Below are 25439 nucleotides of genomic sequence, written 5' to 3'. Positions count from 1 at the left end.
ACTGATCATTCAAGAACTGCATAAAGGATTCATAGAAAGAAAGAGGAGCACGCTTAAAAATCACCATTTCTGTATAATTAGTTGCATTAGTTGCTCCCTCTGGAGCTGTATACAGATACGAAGTGAGCATTGCTAACCATGCTTTCAATCCATTATACAATTGTATAGCTCCATAAGAAAAAGTGGCCAGCTTAAACATGACCCAATATGTTCGGAGCGTCTCAAAAAAGGAACCAATGGCACACAGTCCCTGGTAAAACAAATTTAGTAGAGAAAACATTTTTTTTTTTTTTCCTCCAATAGAGAGAAAAAAGTAAAAGAAAACAAAGCTCAGCAGTGTTTATAAAATATACCGGAGTATTGGCAGTCCGCCTGGACTTTCAAGGTCAAGCTCGCAGGTGCAGAATCGCAAACACGAGATAGCTCCTTAACAGGGAAAAAACTCGTAGCTCTGTTAAAAGCTAAAAGAGCAACAGAAGAAAACACAGAAAAAAAATAGCAACTCAATTCCCCCCCAGCATCTCCACCAAAATCTGTCATGGTTTGAACTAAAAATCCACCTGCGCCCGTGACAGGGGCCGTGGGCCCCGGAGGGGCCCTAGGCCGAAAGGAAAAAAATTAATTAGGAAAAGAAAACAGCGGCAACGATCTAAGGAGGCACACTTATTTACTAAATACTATATCGAAATACAGGATAACACAATATAATACAATATAATTGAAAATTGAGCTAACGAATCAAGCAAAATAGGAGAGAGAATGAGTCCCGTAACCGAGAGGCCTACTGTGAATCTAGGCGAACGGCTGAAGGCTCCCACACACTCCCCTGAACGCCAGAACTCGAAAGACGTCAGTCTGTTCTGCGACAGAGTTAATATAGAGTCCAGGTCCCGTGACCTATCGTGTTGTTCCCTGGGAGATGTAGTCTTCTTCTGTAAGTTGCAGATTCAGTAAAATTATTCATGCTTAATATGATGTTATGATGTGGAATACTGATAGTAAAAATTACAAAATTATTAAACCAGGACAGCTGGACCTTGCATTTGGTAGATAATATACAGTATTACTTTATAGAAATGTAGTCAATGGCATTCCCTATAGACAATCGTTTTTTTTATCTTTAGAGTGGTTCAAAAAACCATTGTGAACATGAGATTAATTGAAATGGAGCAGACGCAAGAGACTTTCCTCTTCTTCCAATTGTCCTCATCCTTTCTTCTCTTCCAGCCCTGCTTTGCAGATTACCATATACAAATCACCAGGAAGCTGGAGGACAAGACAGCTTTGGAACATCATTCTGTCATCCTGTCCTGTGACTTCAGGCCTTCTCCAAAGCTTGTGAAATGGTTCAAGGGCCACACACCCATCGTGCCCTCTGAGAAGTACAAGATCAAGAGGGATAAGCATTCAGCAGAGCTCAAGATTCTGAAGCTGAAGCCCAATGATGCTGGTGTGTACAAGTGCAAGGCAGGAATTGCAGAGACTGAAACCACGCTGACAGCTGAAGGTAAGAGCAGGGGGGTGGTCTCTTACATGTCCTATTTCACCTCAGATTTCTCTTCTCTTGGTTGATTTCTGCCGTTCTCTCCTGCTAACTTTATAAATGTATAATCTTCACTGAGAATACTACACAAAGATCGTCTAGTCCAACCATTCTACCACATCCCAGTATGATTTATAGTAACAGTGGTAACAGTTAACCTTGTTTCCCCACAGCCCGCAATGTAGAAGTAACGAAGCACTTGCAGGATGTAGAAATTGAAGAAGAGAGCTCTGCTGTCTTCTCCTGCGAGCTGTCCCATGATGACGAGGACGTGGAATGGTTTCTGAATGGCAACCTCCTTTACACCAACAATTACAAGGACATCAAGAACGTTGGCAATTGCTGCAAACTGACAATGAAGCAGGTTAAGCCTGAGGATGCTGGCACAGTGACAGTGAAGTCAGACAAGGTGTCAGAAAGCGCACCTGAAGGTGAGAGGTGGGTCTGATCACACCCCTCCTGGATGTAAGAGATGCTAAGGAGCCCCAGTTCATTCTATTGTGCAGCAGTCCTGCTTCTAATGCTCACCTCTCTGGGGTGACAAGACATCAGGGGCTTTCTTCCAGTGGAAGGTTATATTGCAGCAGATATCAACGAAGGAGGATGGTTTTGGTGTCCTGCCAAAGCATTCCATTGCTTTTTATCATCATTTTACTTAACACAAGAAGAGTTACAAGAGCAATTTCTTTTACTGCTTCAGTAACATGCAGTGTCAATGCTGTTGTCTCCAAGTATTTATGACTGCAGGGAGAGCTCATTCAGTGTGTGTTTTGCCTCTGGAATGACTAATGACCAGGCTGTGAGTAACCTGATCTAGCTGTGAATGTCCCTGTTTATTGCAGGGGAGCTGGGCTAGATGGCCTTTAAGGGTCTCTTCCAATTCTAAGGATACTGTGATTCTAATCTGATCTCCCCAGCAATTAAGCTCTTTTACTCTATGCACTCCAGAGTTTGAAGGATTTCATTTTTCTCCTTTCTTTTGCATTTGGTGGGTGTTTTTTCCCCATTATAAACATCTGATGTGTGAAATAGAAGATAGATAAAAGGAGTCAATAAAACAGGAAAATCAAAATTGTTCAGCAGCTTATCCTCTTAATCCTGAGGCCTGCTGTATGAGTACGTGAGGGCAATGCCGGCTCTCCAGCTTTAGAAGAGCTGCATCCCAATTACTTCATATGATATCAGTCCCACCCACCGGCAATGCAGGCTGTCCCTCCTGTTCCCTGTATTCTCCTCCTGATTAGTTCAGAATTCCATAAAGCGCATTCAGTCAACGGACATGAAATCGCTTTAGGTTCTATACTGGTGTCGTCAGTACTGGTAAAGATTTATTGATCCCTATTTAAAAATCTGAACACAACTGGAAATGTCTCAACTTCTGTATCACGTTGTTCTGTTTTGCCTGTTTAATTGCAGAGAAGCCTGCTGTCTTCATGAAGTCCTTGGATGATGTTTTTGTTGAGGAGCGGGGTGTGATTAAATTGGAATGCGAAGTCTCTAAAGAGAAGGTCAAACCAGTGAGGAAAAAGGACGGTGTTGTGCTCTCTTCTGGCAACAAGTATGAGCTGGTACAGTCTGGGAAGACCCTATGTCCCCTTATCCATGACCTCGAGAAGTCAGATGCAGGTTTCTATACCTGTGATATTGGCACTGATGTTGCCAAATCAAAGGTCGGCGTTCAGGTTAAGTACTGTGGAAAGTGAAGGAGTGCTGAAAGCACATTCAGTGTGGTCACTATGTCTTACACATATTCCCCCACGAGCCTTAATAGTTTCTACAATAGAAGTGTATTACTGCAATTTAGCGCAGTGATGTCTGGAAAATTCCCATTGCTTTTGATGTAAATGTGTCTCATTTTGCCATGAAAATCACCAAACACATCAAGAATGTCCTGGAAATATTTCCTTTCTAAATTTCCCTAAAATGGAGAAATGGTTTGAACACCAGTAGGGTAGGATGGTAACAAATTAGCTAATAGAAACATTTGATTTCTTGTCATAGGCAAAACCCTTTTTCTCACACAGCATCCTAGAGTTGTCCTCTCTGTTAGGTTTTTCCCTCTGTGGCTCATTGAATCTTCATTCTGCTCCATGGGCTGAGCTGCTCTCCTTGTAGTTCTTCCAGAGCAAAGACAAGAGATTCACGTCTCTTTTTTTTAATAGCTTTCTGGTAATTCTGAGTGGAGAATGTCTTAGAGAATACATCAGTGAGGAACGTAGCCATGTTCTGCAAATCCTGAGTTAAAACACCAGTGCTGCTACTCATGTCAGTCACAAATGCCTTTTCTCCATATAAACCTCATACTAACCTATCTCTTTCCTTCTAGAGCTGAATAGTGGCATTACCAAACGGCTGAAAAACACTGAAATCCAGGAGGGAGAAGATTGTACTTTTGAATGCATTCCGTCCCATGAAAGCATTGATGAGTTCAACTGGACACTGAATGGAAGCAGAGTGGAAAGTGGTGGGTGATTTAAAGCTTCTAACGTGAGTCAGAAATAGGCTCTCCTTATCAAAAGTGTGACTCCTACTGACGCTGGGGAAGTCGTTTTTACTGCCCGTGGTCTAACCTCCAAAGCCTCTCTGTGAAAGGCAATGAGATGGGAGAGATTCTGGGGTCTGATTCCTTCAACTGTCTTCTGATAAGATTGTCGTGAGAGCTAACTCATAATATGGTTAAAGTGAATAGCAACCTTCTACTTGAACCTTGAAGCACTGAGAATTTCTCTTAAAAATAAGTAAAAGGAGGAAACATTTTACACAAATGTGAGAACTACCCAAAGCACTGGGGTAGTGTTGGAAATGGGCATCTCACTACAGCTTGTTCCATTAACAGTAAATCAGGAATGCTCTGTTGAGGGAACTGTGGGAGCAAATATCCTCTAATTATAAGCTGAAGGGATGGCCTTCACACCATCTAGCTGTACAACAAATTCCTATCTAGAGCATGTGCATCTGAGAGCATCATCCGAGGCTTCCAGTGTGATGAGTGGAGAGAAGAAAGAGGCAGTTTTCAGACATGGTTCATCATCCTCAATGGGGTAGATTTAAGAGAGAATAAATGCTGCCTGGAATTCTATTGTCTGTACTTTGCAGATTACTGCTGGCTGTAGGATGGCGTCTGTTGCAAGTGCCTCTCTAACTTATCTCCAGCATGTAGATGCATGTATTTTGAGAGAGGCATCCTACCCTAAGTGTATGTTACTCAAAAAGCAATGTTTTCTTCCAGGAAAACCTACTGAGGTTTCAAAACAGCTGGAGGATAAGACAGCAGCAGCAGGGCAGGACATCAGCCTGAGCTGTGAGCTGTCAAAACCGGATTTGAACATCAGGTGGTACAAGGATGGCAAAGCAATCAGAAAAAGCCAGAAGTATGACTTGCAGCAGGAGGGAAGTGGGGCCATTCTGATCATCCATGACTCTACTGCCAAGGACAGTGGGGAGTACCCCTGTGAGACAGAGGACTCTGAAACAAAAGCCAGGGTCACTGTGCAAGGTGAGTTGAAAAGCACACTGGGGATGGCATGTAGAGAAGTCGAGGTAAATATCTGCAGCCTGTGGGTGATGTTTTTCTCTTCTGTTTCCTTGAGCAGGATCAATTCTTAGTTTTCAGAAAATATGATGGATTAAAGTCTTTTCCTTAAAATAATCTGGAAACTGAATGATTCTCCAGTGTGATGTGGATCTGGGCAGCCTGGTCTGGTGGTTGGTGACCCCTTGGCAGGGGGTTTGAAACTAGATGATCTTTGAGGTCCTTTTCTACTCAGGCCACTCTATGATTCTGTGATCATTCTATGATTCTATGATCTTGGGTGTTAGTGAGCCACGAAAAGATGGCAATCTGAATTAGTCTATATTGAATATGTGTAATCAAAACTATATGCAGTTTATCAGATGAGATCCTACCAGCGCATGTATAATGGTATTGAACTTTGCAGATATCTACTGGAATTATCAAACCTATGTAAATGGGTGGACTCTGTGGTCTTCTTAGACTCTTTGCATCTCTATGTGATATTCTGAAATGAGGGCAAAGGAGATTCAGGACACCTCTGTATGCTTGGGACTTGTTGGGGTAACAAATCCCTTTGTCCTACACCCTCATACTTTTTTTTTTCCTTCCAGAAAAACCTAATTACTTTATCAAGGAACTTTCAGATGTGAAAATTGAAGAAAGTAGAAGTGCACTTTTTACATGTCAGAGCGAGAAAGCCGCATCCTTCGTCATATGGAGGAAAGGCATTGCTGTGCTCAGGCCTGGCAGGAAATACAAGAGGGCACAGAAAGGACGAGACCTGCAGCTGAGCATAAAAAATCTGGAGAAAGGTGACAGTGATGTGTACACCTGTGACATTGGTGATGCCCAGTCCAGAGCCAAGCTGGTTGTACAAGGTATGTGTGAGAGCCATATGACTGCGCATCCTGTTTCTCCACTACCAAGACATTATCCTGGTAGAATTTGTACATTTATGGCAGGTCTTTGGGGCTGCAGCTGTCTGGCCTGAATAGCAGTTCACAAGCCATGCACAGAGCAAGCTGCACGGAAAGGGAAAGAACTACCGACTAGAGCAGTGCCATTGAGAACTTTATGTATCATTTAAAAACCAAAAATGCTGATGTACGGTGAGGCTGGTGACCCAGAAATCAGTGTGAACTTTCTATCTCTGACCTTTCTGAGTTAAAAATAGTCCTCCAGAGTTCTAGGCAAAAATTCCCTTATGCTGCATTCTGGGTAGTTGTCACGGTTTAAACAAAAATCTGTGTCCGTGACAGGGGGGCCACAGGCAAGCGAGGTGCTAGAAGGAGCTGAACCTCTGTCCCAACTACTTCAGAAGCAGCCCAAACCCCCTCGTACACGGCTAAGATTTTCTCAGTTGGAGTGTAGCACTCCTCAGACCCTTTATATGCTCGACTCCAAAGTCCCGGGGGTTGGCCTTGGGTTTCTCCTGAGGCTCTTTGCCACAAACTCCAAGTGGGAGCTTTCTCTCCAGCAGCAGTGTAGAGGATGTTCTTTACATCCTGTCCTGTCCGTACTGGCCCCAAGGCCACGGCACGGGCTATTTCTTGTTTTCTCTGCTCAAAAGCCTGCTGCTGCTTAGGACCCCATGAGAAATTATTCTTCTTCCGTGTTACCTGATAGAGAGGGCTCACTATGTGGCTGTAGTTTGGGACATGCATTCTCCAAAAGCCCACTACTCCCAGAAAAGATTGGGTCTCTGTCTTGGTGGTGGGAGGAGACATAGCAGTGATTTTTTCAATCACATCTGCTGGGATGTGTCGATGCCCATCTTGCCATTTTACACTTAAGAACTGGATTTCCTGGGCAGACCCCTTCACCTTGCTGCGCTTAATGGCAAAACCAGCTTGCAAAAGAATTTGGATTATCTGTTTTCTTTTCTTGAAAATCTCTGCTGCTGTATGGCCCCACACGACAATATCATCGATATACTGCAAGTGTTCGGGAGCAGTAAAATTATTCATGCCTTATATGATGTTATGATGTGGAATACTGATAGCAAAATTACAAAATTATTAAACCATGACACCCTGGTATTTTTCTTTTTTTTTTTCTTAAATATTTTCCTTTTTTTTTTATTAAATATTTTCCTTTTTACTATTTAAATGTTATGGGCACATCTTATAGAAACACAAGGCTGTTTACAAAGAAGTGCATGCTGTGTTGCTGTATGATGAGCAAGATACATCTATTCTTCATCTAGCAGGAATAGTTGCTGAGCCTTAAGAACAGTTTCAGAAAGCTTTGGGAATTTGGGCGTTTTCCTTGTTTCTGCAACACAAAATGAAAATTTACGCTGTATACAAAGAAAAGGGGAGTCCGAACTTGTACATTAAATTTGAAGGAGATCAATCTGGGGTAATATTTAAAAAAAAAAAAAAAAAAAAAAAAGGGAGTGTGGTCATCAAATACTATAAAATATATTAGCTGTTACTAGAATGCCACTTATCTTCCCCCCATACGAATCACTGTCGTGTTGTATGTGAATTTGTGAGGTGGGTTTTGAAGCTGAAATTAAAAACTTCTTGTATGGCTGTCTTCATAGTGGCTATCCAGACTATCTGTAGAAATAACAGCTATTATGAAGTCAGCTATTCACCAGTTTTAACTGATTATAAATTACGTTTCAGCGTGGAGAACATAGCATAGTGCCTGACACCTGTGTTGATCCTGAGGGCATTCTTGATTCTGTGCATTATGATGTCATGGATATTAAAGAGCAAGCTGAGGCAGCACATAGTTCCATTGTATCCCTGGGGGACCCGAAGGAAGATACTGGCTGGTTTGAAAAGCAGCTGGAGAAAACTAACTTTGAACTGATGGAGACCAAAGAAGAGCTAACAGAGAAAAACACCAAACTACTTAAAACTGAAGAAGAGCTGATGCAGAAGAACAAAGGTGAGTTATGCGATGTGAAAGGTAGAAGACAGAAATAGTTCATTAATCTAAAAGAGAAATAACCAGTCTGAGTAGGAATTAGAGGAGATGTTCTACCTTTGGAACCATAGCCTGTAGATAAGTGATAGTTTGTTCCTTGTGTATATTCAGGTTCAGCAATTCCACGGGTTTTGGTTATTTCTTTTCTTTTTCCCCCCCTCTCCTTTAAACTGCAACTAGCAGCTTTACGCTTTCGTAAGTATGGGGTTAAATGTCTATATCTTGATTTTTACTTTTATATTGTAATCTCTACTCTTCTTTATGTCTTGTTGATGCAATGTTTTTGTTCCAAGAAATTTAGAAAACTTTTGAATCACTCCCAATAAGTGAAGACCACATGCAAATTAATTAATCTGTTCAAAAGCTACCTAAACATTAGAATATCTGGAAAAATTGTTTACTTAATAAACTATCTATTGGCTACTTATGTAATACAACCTTTTCTGTGTGTTACAGACTTTGAAATGCAGGTGATTAAATTGGATGAGTCTGTTGAGCAACTTAAAGAAGCAACTGAGGTAACTTTATCAAGAAGATGTTGTGTAAAATTGTTTTAATACCAACTTGTGGTAGCTTAAAATGCTATGAATGCTCAGGATATCTCCGCGTTCTATGCAGTCCATAAAACTTTATCCTGACTAATGTACTGCGAGCTACTGAATATGTGAAGACTAGCTTGATTAAGTATGTGTGCATACCACTTCTGGTGGTTTTTGTTCATTTTTTGATGTTTGGTAGCCTGAAGTAGCTCTGAAAACATTTATAGTTAATTCTGTCACTCAGATCTCTAACCTTGTAAGCTTAGCAACTTGACCCTTCTTAGTCTTTGACTGTCTGCATCACTGCAACTTAGTATTTCCATGGTATTAAAGCTGACTGTGATGAGTAGTCATGTCCTCACCTATTACTTCTTCCAAGAACAAGGCTCCAACTCTATCTGTGAGATTGTGTGGCCTGAACACTTCTGAAGCTTTTCTTTTCATAAGTTACTAAAGATGAATAATCAGTCCTTGGCAGTGCCAGCATGGCTTAACAATCGTCATCTTGTAAGTAAGGAAGCTTCACTTGTGGTCAAGGACACAATCTAAAATATGCGTGACAGAGCTGACTAAGCTTTAAGGTTGGATTATATCTGTCACGATGAAAGTGATTTTAGCAGCTTAGCAGAAGTGTGATGTGATGAACTGGTATGAGAGCTGACCATTTGCTCTTTGACCATGTTTGTAATTTTGTTGACTTCTTGGAAACAGGAAATTCTTTGATAAACTGGTAAACTCTTGATTGTGTGCAAGTCTTTTACTTTGTAACCTGCTAGGCTCTTGCTTTCCCTTGTATACTCTACCAAGTATTGCACTTGTCATTATCTGAAGGTGTACTTGTTGTGTCTGCTATTGAAATTTGTAACTGATGTCTATAGAGTCACTGGGTAAATATATTAGCTGTATGGTTTTGTGTAAATATTTGCCTACAGAAAATTACTGAGACTTAAGTGCTCCTTTTGTTAAGCTTCAATGTAACTGATCTTATATCAATACAGGAAAAGACTGCCTACCATTTAACTACCATTAAAGCAGAACCGGCAGAAGAGAACACTAATAAAGGAACTGAAAGCAGCCAATTTTCAGTGCTTTCAGTTAAAGCACTGAAACAAGAGAAAACTGAGTTGGAAGTGGGAAGAAAGCGCAGTACTGATGAAGATAAGCCTACTGTGGAAGAGCCACCTCCAAAGAAAGGTACAGTTTCTTCCATCCTTGAACAGGGTGTCTTCCAAAACAATAAATTGCTTCCTATTCCGGATAGGAAGCAAAAGGCTGTGAAGCGCGTACCTTATGGTATAAGGAGAAAAGCCACTGTGTTAAACTGTAAATAGAAGTAACTGTTATGTAAATATCCCTTTTTCAGAAGGTCCTATGCTGTTCATTTTTGAATGCTTAAGAATAAAAGTTTTTTGCACTATTTTTTTCCTTTTTGCTGCTTTTTCCTCATCTGTTGATGCACTTGCAGATTTGGTAATAGTTTTAAAGCAGTTTCTTTAGGATTGTTTCAACTGCTGTTGCTGATCTTCTGAGTAGCATCAGCTGTTCAAGTGCTTTTTTTTGTTTGTTTGTTTGTTTTGTTTTTCCTGAAGCAACTATCAAAATTGTTGACGACCTGCTAATTGCTCGCTCATGGGCAATATTTGAGCAAAATGGTTTGGATAAGCTCTGATGCATTTAACTTCACTTCTGGGCACAGCTGAGCATCAGTGTTCCTAGAATTACGGAAGGCATATACAATGTAGAAGGGAAAAATCTAAAACTTAGCTGTAGTCCCTTCCTTTCTTGTATTCCTCTTGCAAAATATGTGCAAGGGAGAAAGTCAAGGCCTTCTTTGGATGAGATGCTGTTCTTGGATGATTTGTCCCTGCTGCCTTTATTTGGCATAAATATTGAATCCTAATGTGACCACTGAATGGCATCACATATAAGCATCTTACCAGAGACTGAGGGAGGGATGTGGACTCCTCCATACTCCAAATAGTAGTGGGTTTGTTATAATCATATGAGCAAAGCTCTCATTTAAAAATTAATGACAGCAATGCTCCACATAGGAATTAAAATGGGTAGCTGATAGTCACAATGTCAGCATGAAGTTTTCTGTTAAGAAGTACTGAGTATTCAATCATGTTAAAATTTTCTTCTATTTGTGAGTATTAATAGCGTCCAATTTCAAAAACCGCTTAATATATATTCTTTAGCTGTGTTAAATATACACAGTAGAACAGTGAGCACAGGTATGTTGTGCTGGTTCTTTTGTAGAATTAGTTATATAAGTAGCACGAGCAAAAGTGTTTTAGGAGATGCTAGGTTATCTCAGCTTCAAGTTCAGGGTATTTACACCATTCTCTGAGCTTTTAGGTCTTGTTTCCTATGCTCTGTAATAATGCTTTTTCCCTACTTCCTGTGTAAGGAGCTTCTAGACTGAACATTACACATCTTCTCCCTAGTCTTATTTATCTTGCTTTAGTGCTTGCTTGTTGTTTTCAGCATAAAGTGTTTAGATTACTTATAAATCATATTCCCCTCACTAGTGTTGCTGGGAGCAGCAGTCAAAACCCAAAACCTGGTTTGGGGTGGAATACGCCACTGCTGTTTCTTCAGTATGACTTTTAAATCAGTTGAGGGCTGTATATAAAACTCCTTAGATGAGTTAAGAGGCTGTTTCCATGCAGTACATGTGAATCTGTATGTAATGCAGGCTGCACGTGGGCGCTATAAAATTCTGCATTTCTGTAGTTGTAGTAATAAAAGGACTGTACAAGAATCACCATGGAATATATTGTTGTGGTGACACAATCCCTAGTAAGTCTTGACTTATATTTATTTTTTTTAATACTTAAAGTATGCATATTATGGAATGGACATAACTGGATTCTAAAGCAATGATGAAATACAGCAGAAGTCGCTTTTGATAGAAAGAAAATGCATGTGATTTTAGCTAATTGCTCACCAGTTAAAGAAAAAAACAGCCCCAAGCTAATGGAATATTTATGGAAACTTGAATCTGCAAATTTGTACAACTTTATGCGTGAACTTTATATGCAAAAGAGTAAGTGTGGACAGAAGTAGGAATTCTCATATTTTGTTTAGAGATCAACTGAATAAGAGAGACAGATATCAACACTTAAGTGATCAACTTGTCCAGGGTTTTATCTTTCTTTTGAAAGTAAGAGGACTGTGAGTTGGAATGAAATTTCTTAGAGAACTGTTTATCTACCATTTAGATGTAGATGGAGTGATTCCTGGCTGCCTTATAGGGATTGCTGAAGCAGGGAAGATAGAAAGAATATAGCTGTGAATTATCTATCTCGTTCCCATGTTTCTTAGATCTAATAAGATTTTCTACTGGTGTGGAGTGGAAGGTTTGAGTAGTGCCATGGTAAAAGTGTTCTTCCAGACTGAAAACCTTTTGCTCTTAATTCTGTATAGAAATCTGAGGCACCTGATTACGTGTCCAGAGAACTTTAATTCCTTCACTAGTATCAAATACTATGTGATGTGAGGGCATGGCTTGCATATTACGACAGTTTTTCACTTAGAAGTTGCTACTTGGTGTTGTGAACTGCTATGTAATAATGATTTTAATCAATCTGAGCTACATTCCTTTTCCCTTTTTTTTGTTTGTTTGTTTGTTTGTTTTACAGTAGTTGTAAATGAGAGAAAGAAAAAGAACACTGTAGAGCAAAAGACAATTGAACACATGAAACAAAAGTGCTCCGCGTACCGAAAGGAAGTACTAGCACTGAGGGAAAGAACTGAAATCTTGGAACATCATTTAACTGTGCTTGAAGAACAATGCAGAAGAGAAAAAAATAAAAAAGAAGATTTCAGTAAGCAGGTAACAAGCCTGCGTATTGAGCTTTCTTTTTCTGAAGAAACAGCTGATGTCCTCTGTGAACAAATTCTGCAGGGTCAAGTTGACTATCGGGAAATTGCTTCTGAACTGGATGAACAGAAATCTATAAATATGACACTAGAAGACAAAAATGCCCAACTAACTAACAACATAGAAGTTGCCAAAGAATATATAATTGATAAAGTGTCACAAGTAAAAGAAATGCGGACCAAATTAGATGAATTATACAAATGTCACTTAGAGTTTCACGCCATCGGTACTGACTTTGTCAGTGTAAAGGATTCCTCAGACTGTGAAAAAGATGAGCCAGGGACATCTCAAATTAGTTCTGCATGCATTCAGTCACAGACTTCTTCCATCTCAGATCTTGTGCAGGACCTCTCCTTTAACTATAGTCTTGAAAGGATTTGGGAAGTATGCAGAAGTATTGTTGATGTTTCCTCACAAAAAAGTCAGCACATCAAAGCACTGCTTCAAGACAATGAAAACCTAAAGGCGGGACTGAATAATGCTGAAAATCATAATCGTCAACTTGTAATGAAGCTATGTGAGATTACAACTCAGACTAGTCAGGAAGATGATCTTGTGAATCAGTTACATGAGCAAATAGAAAAGAAAACTCAGGACTTTGAAGAAAAGACTGCAGAAGATCAGAGAGTGATTGCACAATTTCAGGAGGAAGTTGCCAACTGTGAGGTAAAAATAAGAGAGCTTGAATATCGCCTGGAGGCTTCCAAGACAATGGAAGACAATGTGTCAAAACTCAATGAATTACTTAAAGAAAAAGAATCTATTATTCTTAATCTGGAGACAGTTACAGCAACTCTGCAGGAGAAGTCTGCAAATGCAGACAAAAATTTTGAAGAGTTAATTAGCAATGAAGCAAATCTGATTCAAGAAGTTATGCAGCTGAAAAACAGCTTGGAGCAGATGAAACATTCTCTTCGGGAAAAGGAAAAGAGTGAAATGGAGAAAGTGCAACGTATAGAATCGTAAGTAACCACTGAGTTAACTTAGAGCCCTTTGAGAATGAACTAGAGTTAAAAATAGTTAATGGGAACATCCCTTTGACTTAATGCATCTGCATGCTTATCAATGGCCAAACTACTACTTTAGGAAGCTTTGGTATGCTACTTGAGTTCCAAGGGAAAACAGGAGTGTGCAAGGAAATAAAGAATAATATGGGGATTTCTGGTGGTTTTGTTGTCCATCCCTCAGAATAGCATCTGAATAATTTATTGCTTCAGCATCTGATTATGAGAAGCAAGCTGAAATTCAAAAGTAATTGTTTAAATCTTGTCACTGGTCTAGATAGATTTAAGAGTCTATTTACAAATAGAAACCAACAGGCAGGGCATGGATTAAGCTGTAATTGCTATTTCCATGAGATGTGTAACAGTAATGTTCTTTGTCTCTTTATTTTTAACATAAGGCTAGAAAATATTCTTTCTGAGAGTTCTGCCCTTGTACTGAATTTGAAAAAAGATTTGCAGAGGAAAGAAGAAGAGTATGCAGATCTAAAAGACAAACATTCTGATGCCGAGAAACAAATTCAGCAACTACAAAGCGAGGTTTGTAGTCAACTGAGCTATTTTTTTCTGTAAGATTATGCTTGGCTTTCTGCTGTTAAAACTTCTCAAACTTTAACTATGAAGCTGGAAATTTCACACTAGTGTGGCTAGCAGCAAATCTTAGGTAAAGTTGCCATTGAAGCTCTAGAGGGGACCAGAAGTTAAAACATGGTTTCACATAGATAATGAACAGAGGAAAGTAAAGTTGGTTAGTAGTCTGGAATAAGGTTTGTGAAGAGAATAGCTAATCTGCCTCTGGAGGGGACTTGTTATTATCTCTAAGTTACTGGTGACTTGCCATTGGTATCCGTGGTAACTCCTAAGCCTAAAACCTAAGTCTTGTGAAAAAACGCTGATAACTGGGAAGAAGAATGCTATTTACTTGAAGAGAAATAGACTAATTTCCAGAGGCTCTTTAATATAAGCATGTATATTTTTTTTCTTCAATTTCAGCTTCAGTGATGTTAATAGTTAAAATTTAATTATTAAACAAGAAGATATCTTAAAACCCATTTTGCAGGATCTTAGTCTGAAAGTTTATTGGGTGTGCTTGGGGTGGAAAATTGAAGCTTAAAAATGAATTCATGTCTTCCTTGGTAACCTTGCACTTGCTGTCGTTTTCCTACTCAGCACTTGTTTGTGAATTCCTCTTTATTTAACAAAGAAGTATTTGGCCAGGTTGGATTACAGAACTCTTTTAATGAACCGTGAGCTGTGCTTACATTACAGGTGTCCACGATGCGTTCTGTGGAGGAATCCCTCAGGAACAAGATGGAAGAACTTGAAAGGATTAATAACCAGTTTAAGGATGAGCTGGATTATAAAGACTTCTATATCCAACAAATTAAGCAAATATTTTACTTGCTCTTAATTTTTATTAAATGAATGATGCAGGTTTTCCAAGCAGCAGGAAAAAGGTCAAAAAAAAAAAAAATTGGAGCAAAATGAAAGTGGCCAACTGAAATTAGTGGTAGACCATGAAAGATATTCAAATAATTAGTCACTACAGAGCACTGGCAGATTGTTTTCAATACAATAATCTGCATAGTAAATACATATGTAATACATGCATATAACCTGATCTTGTTGAGTGACATCATGATATGTTAATTGAAATGTCTTACCATAAATTCTTTTTATCAGCTTGAGTCCTTATTTATGCTTTATGAAAAGCTTATTAATTCTAGGCTGTCTTAAAGATTCTGCTTGTTTTTACTGTGTATGCTTTTCTTTCAACATGAAATATAGGAGCTGGTGGAAACTGAGAGGATGGAAGATATCTCCAAAGACTATGACCAACTATGTGACGGTCAGCCATTATTTGTGTGTGTGTGTGTGTGTGGAATATCCGTGTAAATGTTGTCACATTGCTAATGACTTTGAGTCTTCTGTGTTTCGATTTTAAAACATATCTGCATGTATTTGTATGTAAATATTTCAATGGAGATGCTCTATTTCTTTTAAAAGTGCTTTTGGTCATGGGAGAATCTTGATTTGAGAATAATGGGAGCTAGTAGGGAGTTCATCTGTAAATTTTCAAACCTTCAGATCTGTGTGCAAGGGATAGAACAATTGAAGTTATGCGGATGGCATTAGAAGAACAAGAGGAAGTGCAGCTTGAACAAGAAGAAATGCTTCAAGCTCAGTTAGAAGAGAACCAAAAATTAGCTTCAGGTAATCTTTCCAGGGAAAGGGAGCAGGGATGCAAAAGGGGTTTAGACGTACTGTGATAGCCACTTCCATTTTCATGTGACTGTTACTTAGGCATTAACGTTCCATAGTAAACAACAACTCTCTTGTAGTTAAAGGCTTCTGTTATTTCTTTATGTCTGTAGCAGATAAAACCGAAGCTGCTTTAGTAAAAAGTCATTGGTGTGGTATTTCAAATATATATTTGAAATGATATGCTATCTAACCTCATTTTGTGTATTGAGTAGAACTGATTGCATGGAAACACAAATACAGTGAACTGGAATACCAGAGCAATGGTGACTGGCAGCAAAAGAACAACGAAAGTGATGAGGCAAATTTGAATGAAAACAGTACAGAATTAATAAAGCTGCAAAAAGAGCTGGAGGTAACTTAACTTCAAAGTTGTAACTTGATAAAGTAAACTGTTATATTGATTACAGAAACTTCCTGTAAAAGCTGCAGTGCAACATGCAATAGGGACCAGGTGCAGCTTTTTTGTGGTACGTTAAGAATGGCATCACTGATGCCCCCATAGTATAGGAAGTGTAGCCTTCCCTACATTATGCTGCCATGAGCAGTGCTTCTTTTGCTGGCCTCTGAACAGTTAGTTGTCTTATCCCATCTGATGTTATTTTTTGTTGTTGTTTGTTTGTTTTTTTAAATAAAAGTAGTGGGCTGGCAGTGGGAGTTTTCTAAGTGAGTATACAATAGGTTCCATCCACTCTGTTAGTGGAATGGTTCTGAGCTTCTTTCCTCCTTCACCTTGAGTAAGCTTATTCATGATATATTTTTTTAATGCACAGAGCCAATTCACTTTTTCAAGAAGAGGGGAAAGTTGAACATTCATTGCTTCATTCTATACCACGTCAATGTCCTATAAGCAGAGTATACTTATACAACTGTTGTTTGCAAGAAAGGAATACTAACTCAAAGCAAATTGTAACTTACGGTGTATTTGTCAAAACTGTTTTCTGTTAGTTTCTTGGGCAACTAATATAAGCTATCGAAATCATCATCTAACTTTATCACCAGGAAGCCTTTTTTGTTGGGCTGCGGGTCTACTAATTTTCCTTGGTTAAAAGACTTTTATTTTTTCCAAGCAGTTTCTCAGGTGCTCTGTCCTATATATGAGAATGTCTGCCAGTAGGTTTGATAGGAAAGGAGACTACTCCTACAGTGTAAACTATGTTGCTTTTCTTTGTCTTTCAACCCTAATGGAGCTGCAAGTTTTTCTACAACTGCTGCAAGGCAGCGTAAAGTGTTAGAAGTTTTTAAGTTAAAAGAGTTTTTCTTATACTGACTTTTGGTGTAAGTTCTGTAAAGCTTGTGTGAACATTTATAAAGAAAAAGAGATGTTTTATGGAAGCTCTGCAGTCTGAATAAGAAATACTGGAAATGATTATTTTTTAATGGAAAAGAACTAATGATTATCCAATACCTGCCTTTGGGAATATTCTGTAGTAAAAACTGCTAATGTTTCTGTTATCTTGCAGAAACAAGTCGATTTAATGATGACCTGGCTTTTAAGACTTTTATTCCTTAATGACTCACTATTTCATTTTTGGTTTCTTTGAAATAGGAAAGTGAGACTAAGTATCAAACTGATAGAAAAAAGTGGCTGGAGGAGAAAGAAGAGCTCCTAAATCAGATAAAAGAAGCAGAGAATCTTCGCAACAAAGAAATGAAACAATTTGCTGAGGACCGACAACATTATGGAAAGCAACAAGCAGAAATCGTAAGTTATGAGGTCCTGGCAGAGTTGTCTGGTGCCTGTAGTTTGGAGACAACTACATACCAAGTATTAACAGTAAGGGTGCATAAGAGCAGCTTGTCCAAGTCCCCTTGCTTTCTTATGCGCCAAAGCCCATATGAGAACTGCTTGATTTGGAAAAGGAAGGAATGGGGGGGCCACAAAAAGAAAGATCTTTCATAAGTGCATAATGAAATGTCACGTATGTGGGACATCAATAAGAAAATTACAGTTGAAAAATAGATCACTATTTAATGAGGCTAAGAAAGTACTTTGTACAATAGCTTTTGTTTGTTCTCTTTTCTGCAAAGCAGAAGGCCTTTAAGCCTTTATAAGGAAGAAAAGGCAATTGAGTTTCTAAAGAAACCCCACAAACTTCTCTCCAGATACTGAATAAAAATACTTGGTCAAACGGCCACAGTTTTGCTCCTTTATCACTTTCCAAATAGTGACTGATAAAGTCACTTGAGTTACTTGAGCTGTTTGCTGGGCTCTTGTCATGTAACTTCTTAAACATGTGAATCTGTACATTCTGCAAAGCTTTTTTTACATCTGGAAGTAGTTAGTCCCGACTTTCTGGACCTGCAAGCAGCATAGAAGGATGTGAGGAGCTTAGTATTAGTATCACTTTGTGACTTTATTTTCCTAAAGCTCATTAGTAATCATTAAATGAGCAAATTGAAGTGGAGGTTCTAAAATAATACTAATATTTTTTCACAAGGAGAGTAATGTAGGTTGTCTAATAGAAGCATGGTTTTGCTTCTGTAGGTTTGTAGTGCAACTAGTTCTAGAGCTCCTGTGGATCTTGAAGAGATCATACATTTACTAAGTCTGTAAAACGGTGCTAACTACCAAAGTGTTAGAACAGTTCAGTGTGTAGTAGGTGATGTTCACTGTTCATCTGTTCTTCTTTTAGGAAAGACTTGTTGCCCAGTTGGAGGAAAAGGACCGTAATCTTCAAAAGTGGCGTGAGGAGAGAGATCAGTTAGTAGAAGCTTTGGAAAAACAGCTCAAAACTTTGGCTTCTAATGTCATACAAAAAGAGACAGAAATATCAGAACTGAGACAATCTGCCTTAAAGGATTCAAGCAAGGTCAGCTCTCCTTTCCTCCTACCTGATTAGCTACCCATAAATTCTGTAAAACTCCTGTACCTGCTCTTTGTATTCTGGGTGTGGTTCTGTTCTTGAACACTGTCGTATTGACATCATGTGCAACTAACCAAAAAAAGCACCAGCTTTTATTTTTGTTCTTCAGAAACAGAATTTCTGTTAATTACTAAAATTTCAATTTTTTCAGTAGTTCAGATAAGCAGATGTCAGTTGGATGCTTATGATCCTACAATCAGACTGGACATCTGTAGCTTTTTCTGATAATTCACAGCATTTCCGGATCCCAAGCTAGGCTCAATACTCAGACAGTAGTTCTGTCTCAGGTTTCTTACTTTCTTTGCTTTCTCTGAGGTAGTATCTACAATGGCTTGAAAAGACAGAAGGGGACGTCGAGAGAGATTAAGGGAAGCATCAAAAAGCAGAGGGGGGATGATCTCTGGAAGTTGCATTTCTTATTTCAACATCCAGCTTTTAATCAGGATAGCCAATCTAAGCCGTAGCATAGAATTTCAGAAGCTAAACAGAAGACTAAATGAGTTGTGCTCTTTTGAGAATGTTTGGATTCACTTTCTCTGAGAAGAAAGATGTTCTCATAGCAAAACTTCCCCTACAACTGCCGACTTTTTCACAGTACCGAGGATTTGGGAACAAATAAAAGCTCGGGTTATTATATCTTAAGGGAGATGAAGGCTGAAGCACATAAGTAAAATAGAAGAATCAAAATATATTGTATTACAACTTCCCAGGCAATTCTGTGACTACTGCACTTGTAACAGTGACCGTACAAATCCGTGAAATGTTACTGTTCTTGAATAGTTAAGTGTTCTAGCCTGCAATTCTAAAACTGATGCTACTAAGTAATTGCAATACTGCTTGTGTGTGTTAATTCCCTTTGCCAATCCCACAACTCAGCAGTTTTTACTGTTTATTAGGATAATGCAACTGTGATAGAAGAGTTAAGAAAAGAACTGGCTGACAAAGATGACTTTATAAAGGAATTAAAACAACGCATTAACCACAGTAGCCCTCAGTGTTTGCCAGAAATACCTTTACTTGAAGAAAGACAAAGTAGAAGGAATGACTCTGTAAATGAAAAGGTATGATTATATTTATAGAAAGTCAGTACTTAACATCTTGTTAACCCCTTTTTGTTCTTCTGTTTTCCTAGGAGATACTGGAGCTGGAATCATTTTTCTTAGCATATAGTCCTTTAACTACATATTCAGTGATGAGTACTTGTTGGTTCTTTTTGTCTTCCACTCAAGCATGAGCTCTCATCTTCTCAAAAATATTTTATTTACTAGAACACCATCTCTCTGTGTACATTATGGAACTTTTCCATGCAGTTTTCCATGTATTCGTATGTGGATGCTGAAGATTAGGCAGAGGTTTAGCCTTTGGTGTTCTAACATAGCAGCTGTGAGCGTGCAGAGTATGGGGGGAATGGATGACAAAACGACCAGCGTTACAGATTTTGTCCCTAAATAATGTCTCGCTTTCTCTCTTTTGGAGGCAGAATACTGCCTGAGACTGTTAGTGAGACCCAGTAGGGTGTATCTGAAGATCACACAATGAATAGATGTTACTACCTTCCCACACTTGTGCTGTGTTTCAGCTTACGTGTTCATGTGGCGTCTGAGCTTGAGGTTTTACACTATAACTTTAGAAAACTCGAGATATTTTGGAGGTCTAATGCATAGCCTAATCTTTACTCCTTTTAAATATTTACAGCCTAGGAAACAACAAAGCAAAACTAAAACTGGAGAAAGTATTCCATTAAGATGCAAGGCTGAAGACAATTATTTGTCACGTCGATGTACTAGGAGCCTCACTTCATTAAATGAATCTGAGGTTAGTATGAAACTTCAGATCTGAAAATGTTGTGATTGTATTGCTTTTGATAAGGAATGAGTAGGAAAAGATCTCATGTTCTCTAAACAATTCCCAAGTTTTAATTTATTTATCCCTTTCAAGGTGATCAGATCACCTGTTTTTATAGCCTTTGATAGGAATAAAAGCTGTTGAAACAATTGTGTGATGAATTTTTGTCAGGTGCTGTTGAAAACTCTCCTCATGTTAATGCTTATGAAGTGGCTCATGATTAGATAAGTTACTTGGAAAAAATTCATGGAGCCACTGAAACGGGCACAGCAAATTGAACTTATTTTCTTCCTCTGCGGGATTTCTGAATATTGTTTTGTTAGCAGATGATGTTAATCATTCCTATATAAGTTTTTAATTGCTAACTTTCATAACATAGCAGTTACATATATTTTAAAAACAAAGTATTTATTAACCAACTTAATTCTTGGAAATACAGTGGGTGGTGATACTCCATTCAGATTCTTAGCAGAGCCTGATAAAGTGGCTCTGACTACTTTTTGACTTTCTACAATAAAAAAAAGCATTAAAAACAAGCATTAAAAAATGCTATTTCTACCTCAGTAAAGTAGTTGAAGAATTTAATCAATGAACTGCTTTAATGAACAAAACTAATAGCCAAGCTCAGTGATAATGGTTTAAGAGAAGGGAATTTCTCTTATCTTCATTGTGTATTTTCTTTGAAACCTGTAGACATAAATCAGCTTTTTAGACATCATGAGATGTCTAATACTGATATCTTCATGTCCTGTTTTTATAATTGAATGCTTATTTATTATTTGATTTACAGTGGAATAGTTACCACTAGCAAATACTTCCCTACTATTAGCAAAAGTGTTTAAAGTGTTCACTTTTGTGACATCAATTGTTCTTTCCAAAAGAATCATGGCTGAAACTTGTCTTATTTTCCCAGGATTTTGTGAAAAGTGAGAACACGAAAAATACAAAATCTGTCATGGCTTTTAATTCACCCTCTGCAAGTGACGAGAAAATGGTTGGTTTTTGTTCTAGTTTTGAAGCTAGCTTGGGACTTCCTGTAATTGTGTGGTCACACGAAAGAAGCAGTGTCTTATCCTTATGTGTATACCTGAATGGGAATCTTACATGCTTATGAGCTCTTCCTATTAAATTCCATAAGCTAACCAAAGGGCAAGTCAGTCTGTCCCCAGAGCGTGTAATGGCTGTACTGTGTAATGATTTGGAGGGAAGGATATTGCACACTGAATAGTTGGGAAGAGAAGCTTTAGTGTATTATCGTGTGCTTTTGTAAGTGAAGCCCTTGTATTAAACTAAGGTTCATATCATTAATATGCATGGCAGTTATTAAAAACAGATGTTCACATGTGATAGCAGTATCCTTGGCATGGTCAGAGTATGAGTAGTAGATTTTCCCATCTGTTGTCTTCTGTTTTGTATGTTTGTTTATTTTATGTAATTAGAACAGCTTATGTAAGAAACAACTCCACAGCTTGGGAGCTACTTTTAAAGAAACTACTGCCTTATTAAGAAACTTTAAGAAACGTATGCCTTGAAATAGCTGAGATTTTGACAACTCCCTAAAGGGTATAAAATTGTCTGCATTACTTGCCGTTGTGGTATCATCAGCATAATGAACAGAGGTGTCAGTAGTAAAGCTCAAAATGTCAACTTAAAATAACGTTGAACTAAAATGAAGTTTAAACAATGCTCTTGTTTCACATGTTCACATCTCTGTTGAACAGAAATCCGGAAAAGACTACTTCCTGAGAAAGCGAGTACATGCTTCAAGACTGACTAAGAAGGATGAAACACTGCAAAAAGTTGGAGATTTTATTCAAAGCTCTCCTTCTATTATACACTCTAAAGGTTGGTGTAGAATAAGTTTTATTCCATGTTTTCTAGACATTGTAGAATGGCTTGTTTCTGCTGTAGGCTATTAATGTATGTGTTCTTAGAGAACTTGTCTGCCATGTTAAGTTGTCCTTTGATTTATGAAGTAAATGCATTTATTCGTCTCTTCAGAGATTCATTATTACATTTGTGAAAACCTACAAGTATACAGAGAAAGTTGGTTCTGTCTTGTGCTTCTGTCAGCACGAAAGTTAGGCCTGTTGTTTAACTCCTGCTGAAGTTTCTGACTTCCAGCGACTTCTGAGCCATGAAGTCTTTAAGCTGCTTTAAGTTGCCATATCTGAAGCTATAAACTGTTTCAGCTATAGAAATAATAAAGAACCTTGATGAACAAATACAATTTCTGAGTATTTTCACTTAAATTTTACGTGTCATTTATAAACCAAGTTTGTTACGAAGCTTTTTTTGCATTCAGTGATTTAAAGACTCACAAAACCAGTAAGTTGATTGGTTTATGTATCAAAACAAATTTCTTCTAGCCAAGAAACTGATGTCAGCAGTAAGTTCTCCTAAATCAAACGAACCTGAAAGTCTCGAAGAAGGAGAGACCAAGCCAAAACGATGCAAAAGGAAGCTGTATTCAACTGTCGTTTCTGGCCCTCTAGATATACCTGCTTCTTCGGTAAGCGATTATACTGTAGTCTTGGCTTAAAATAAACTACTAAGGAGTCCAAACAGACTGGAGGTTTCATCTATTTGCAGGAGAAGGTTGAAAGTACTGAGGTATTTCTTTATTCTACCAAGTCATCCTTGTTGGTCTTCCTGCTGTTCTGTTTTATTTTGTCCTCAAAGATCTCTGTGTTTGGCTGGCTTACAGTTTACTAAGTAGGTGATGTAGCAATCACGGAGATGTCTTATAATTTGGAATCATAGATAATTTCAGTGTGTTGGAGTGGGATTATTCTACTACACGCTTTTCTAGAGCACAACTTAGACAGCTTTTTAGGTATGCTTAAACTATGATCTCCTGTCTAAGCCAACTTGCAAAGGATCTGATGTGCCAGTTTCATGACTCTGTCGGCAGCTATTGTGCTAAGAACATTCTTGCTCTGTTGGAACTGCATCTTTTAATTATATTAGAGTCCTTTTTCTGTTCAGCAAAGTGATCATTTGCCCATACTGTAATATCCCTCTGAATTTTTTGATGATTTGACGAATGATAGGGGCAGAAACCAAAATGTTATATTTTTTTTGTTAGAGGATGAAGAAGATGAGACAGTTTCTTCTCTCACTGTAGTTCTGAGAACATGGAACTGAACCGAGAACTGAAATTCTGGGCAAGTCATAGCTACAGGGATTGAGGCTAAAAATGTTTTCTGAAAGCTTCATGTTTCACAAAACAAGTATTATAATACTCTTTTGAAAACAAGTATTTCAAAATGAAAGCTGCCTTCAGGCTTTCCTCAGATGTGTGTGCTTTTTTAAGATAAACAGGATTTTGTACATTCTCCATATTTGTTCCTTGTGATTAAGCTGCATTAAAATGATCTCGGTATCCCGTAGTTTTCTGAATAAAATATAATAAGCAAATGCCATTCTGAAATCCATTTAGGGGAAGAAATATGTTTGCGTGGGTCAAGAAGAGCTTGTCAGTCTTGTGCGAAAAGATGAGTAACTTTTGAAATGTTTTCTTCAGGAATCTGAGGAACAAAAGAAGGAAAGTGATCATCTGATCATCAAGCGACGGCTGAGATCCAGAACAGCTAAAAAACCTTGAAGAAGCATGTTTGTTCCCCTTTCTCAGGACATACTTTTATCGTATTATTAAAACTGGTTGTTAATAAACAGTAACAGTTACTCCGTTGTGTTCTTAAATTTGTATATAGGTGTACAGTGTCTCTCTGACAGTTTCAAACTGACTCCATTGAGGCTGAAATAAATACAAGCTTTCTTAAGCTGTGTTTGGATTTTATTGTGGTTAAGGGTTTATTTATTTTTGTCTTGCCTCCCCTGTATAGGAACAGTATCTCTAGGTCTGATTGCTATTTACCCATTGTGCAGTAATAACTGTACTTGTTCAGGATGGCCTGGCTTGCTTTTTTCACGTGACTGCTGTACTTAGCAGAACTCTGGCAGAGAGAAGAGCATGAATACACATTAATATTTATGTATACTTAATTTTTGGGCCTTTTTAAAGAATTTTCTTTGGAGAGACGATGGTGCCAATTCCTCAGTGTGGAAGAAAGGTGCTTTCCCTCACTTGTGCAAATTCAGCTTTAAATTAATAAACTTAGAAAAATAAACCCAATACATTTGGGGGGAATTCTAATATCCCAAATACTGTTCTCCCCCTCAGTGAGCTTTGAACCTTTAGATGCTGTTGGATGAATTAGCTGAAAGGTTCTCAGCTGGCAGTATGTCCTTGTGTTGTCTCCAAGTCCAACAGTTCCTATAGATTCAATTGCTCAGGAGGTAAAAACATGGATGAAAGCCGACTTGGGTGAATATTTGAGAGTTTGATGGGAGTGAATTGCCTTAAAAGCAGCTGGTGATAGAACAATATACTGATTGTATTTAAAAAAACCCACAATCGTACTATTTGTTGCTGTGCCGATAAGCTTTCTCCTTGCTTGTAGGCTTGTGAGATCCAGGTTTGCAGAAAACAATCTGTGAAAAATCATGGGAATCATGTGGTTTTATGCTCAGCAATCTCATTAAAAACTTGAACTGACTTTTAGAAGCTTTTCTCCATGGTGTTAGCTGGACAAATCTGCATGTGGATGTCAACATGGAGGCTTTTATTGACCTGGACTAGAAAACAGCATTCGTACCTACCAGGTGAGATGGGCAGCTACTGCACAGGTACACAGAAGAAACTGATGGAAGCATAAGTACTTGAAATCACCCTCCCTCCTATTTATTGACCTATATATGTGAATGCCGTGCATGAATGCCTCATAGCCAGATGTCAAAATGGAACAATGCTGCCTGAAGTGGTTGGTGACAATATGGAAGACGGTTCTGATTAGCTGCAGTTTGCAAATTACTTGCAAATATTTCATATCCAGAAGACTGCAATTTATCAGCCATGCAATATTGGAGGCAAAGTCATTGCAGGGGATGGGAGTGATCTACTTGTTCCAGAAGCTGTTAATAGAGCTCTCATTGCTACTGGGTACATCATGATATACACTTAATTACACTACTTTTCA

The 25439-nt window shown here is 38.3% G+C and overlaps 3 protein-coding genes and 1 long non-coding RNA gene across 6 annotated transcripts; all 4 read left to right on the top strand.

Annotated features, from left to right (window-relative positions):
- The first annotated feature begins 1164 nt into the window (after positions 1-1164).
- LOC146759784 (obscurin-like) lies at positions 1165-3245 on the top strand. Its single transcript, XM_085509874.1, has 3 exons — positions 1165-1507; positions 1717-1981; positions 2960-3245. Exons 1-3 carry the CDS (start codon positions 1165-1167, stop codon positions 2991-2993), a joined length of 642 nt encoding a protein of 213 aa, XP_085366000.1. The 3' UTR covers positions 2994-3245.
- Positions 3246-4778: 1533 nt separating this feature from the next.
- LOC146759783 (uncharacterized) lies at positions 4779-7952 on the top strand. The gene is made up of 3 exons (XR_014931923.1): positions 4779-5039; positions 5669-5935; positions 7691-7952. It is a non-coding gene; the product is annotated as an uncharacterized LOC146759783 (long non-coding RNA).
- A 505-nt stretch (positions 7953-8457) lies between these two features.
- LOC146759782 (uncharacterized) lies at positions 8458-13388 on the top strand. The gene is made up of 3 exons (XM_085509873.1): positions 8458-8515; positions 9535-9730; positions 12181-13388. The coding sequence occupies exons 1-3, from the start codon at positions 8462-8464 to the stop codon at positions 13386-13388; spliced, it is 1458 nt and encodes a 485-aa protein (XP_085365999.1). The 5' UTR covers positions 8458-8461.
- A 1294-nt stretch (positions 13389-14682) lies between these two features.
- Positions 14683-24194, top strand: LOC146759781 (kinesin-like protein KIF20B). 3 transcript variants are annotated; one of them, XM_085509658.1, is made up of 11 exons: positions 14684-15272; positions 15512-15637; positions 15901-16040; positions 17235-17390; positions 18322-18498; positions 19449-19613; positions 20248-20367; positions 21311-21391; positions 22119-22242; positions 22767-22909; positions 23924-24188. In XM_085509658.1, the coding sequence occupies exons 1-11, from the start codon at positions 15233-15235 to the stop codon at positions 24002-24004; spliced, it is 1353 nt and encodes a 450-aa protein (XP_085365784.1). In that variant the 5' UTR covers positions 14684-15232; the 3' UTR covers positions 24005-24188. The 3 variants fall into 3 exon arrangements, with proteins under 3 accessions (XP_085365785.1, XP_085365784.1, XP_085365786.1); XM_085509659.1 differs by lacking the exon at positions 15512-15637 and having other exon boundaries at positions 14683-15272; positions 23924-24194; XM_085509660.1 differs by lacking the exon at positions 19449-19613 and having other exon boundaries at positions 14685-15272; positions 23924-24187.
- The last annotated feature ends 1245 nt before the right edge of the window (positions 24195-25439 follow it).

The sequence above is a fragment of the Coturnix japonica genome, chromosome 9 (genome assembly GCF_054131305.1).
Source record: "Coturnix japonica strain WE chromosome 9, WE-NBRP24, whole genome shotgun sequence".
Classification (NCBI taxonomy): domain Eukaryota; kingdom Metazoa; phylum Chordata; class Aves; order Galliformes; family Phasianidae; genus Coturnix; species Coturnix japonica.
The sequence above is the reverse complement of the archived record's forward strand: the minus strand, read 5'-3'. Positions and strand labels throughout refer to the sequence as shown.

What these genes read in the sequence shown, in the direction of transcription:
- LOC146759782 (XM_085509873.1), top strand. Translation starts at nt 8,462, where the DNA reads ATGCAGGTGATTAAATTGGATGAGTCTGTTGAGCAACTTAAAGAAGCA. An exon ending in AACTTAAAGAAGCAACTGAG is followed by an intron (nt 8,516 to 9,534) that starts GTAACTTTATCA and finishes ATATCAATACAG; the next exon opens with GAAAAGACTGCCTACCATTT. An exon ending in AGAGCCACCTCCAAAGAAAG is followed by an intron (nt 9,731 to 12,180) that starts GTACAGTTTCTT and finishes TTTGTTTTACAG; the next exon opens with TAGTTGTAAATGAGAGAAAG.
- LOC146759784 (XM_085509874.1), top strand. Translation starts at nt 1,165, where the DNA reads ATGGAGCAGACGCAAGAGACTTTCCTCTTCTTCCAATTGTCCTCATCC. An exon ending in AACCACGCTGACAGCTGAAG is followed by an intron (nt 1,508 to 1,716) that starts GTAAGAGCAGGG and finishes GTTTCCCCACAG; the next exon opens with CCCGCAATGTAGAAGTAACG. An exon ending in AGCGCACCTGAAGGTGAGAG is followed by an intron (nt 1,982 to 2,959) that starts GTGGGTCTGATC and finishes GTTTAATTGCAG; the next exon opens with AGAAGCCTGCTGTCTTCATG.
- LOC146759781 (XM_085509658.1), top strand. Translation starts at nt 15,233, where the DNA reads ATGGAAGATATCTCCAAAGACTATGACCAACTATGTGACG. An exon ending in AGCTGCAAAAAGAGCTGGAG is followed by an intron (nt 16,041 to 17,234) that starts GTAACTTAACTT and finishes TCTTTGAAATAG; the next exon opens with GAAAGTGAGACTAAGTATCA. An exon ending in TTCTATTATACACTCTAAAG is followed by an intron (nt 22,243 to 22,766) that starts GTTGGTGTAGAA and finishes AATTTCTTCTAG; the next exon opens with CCAAGAAACTGATGTCAGCA.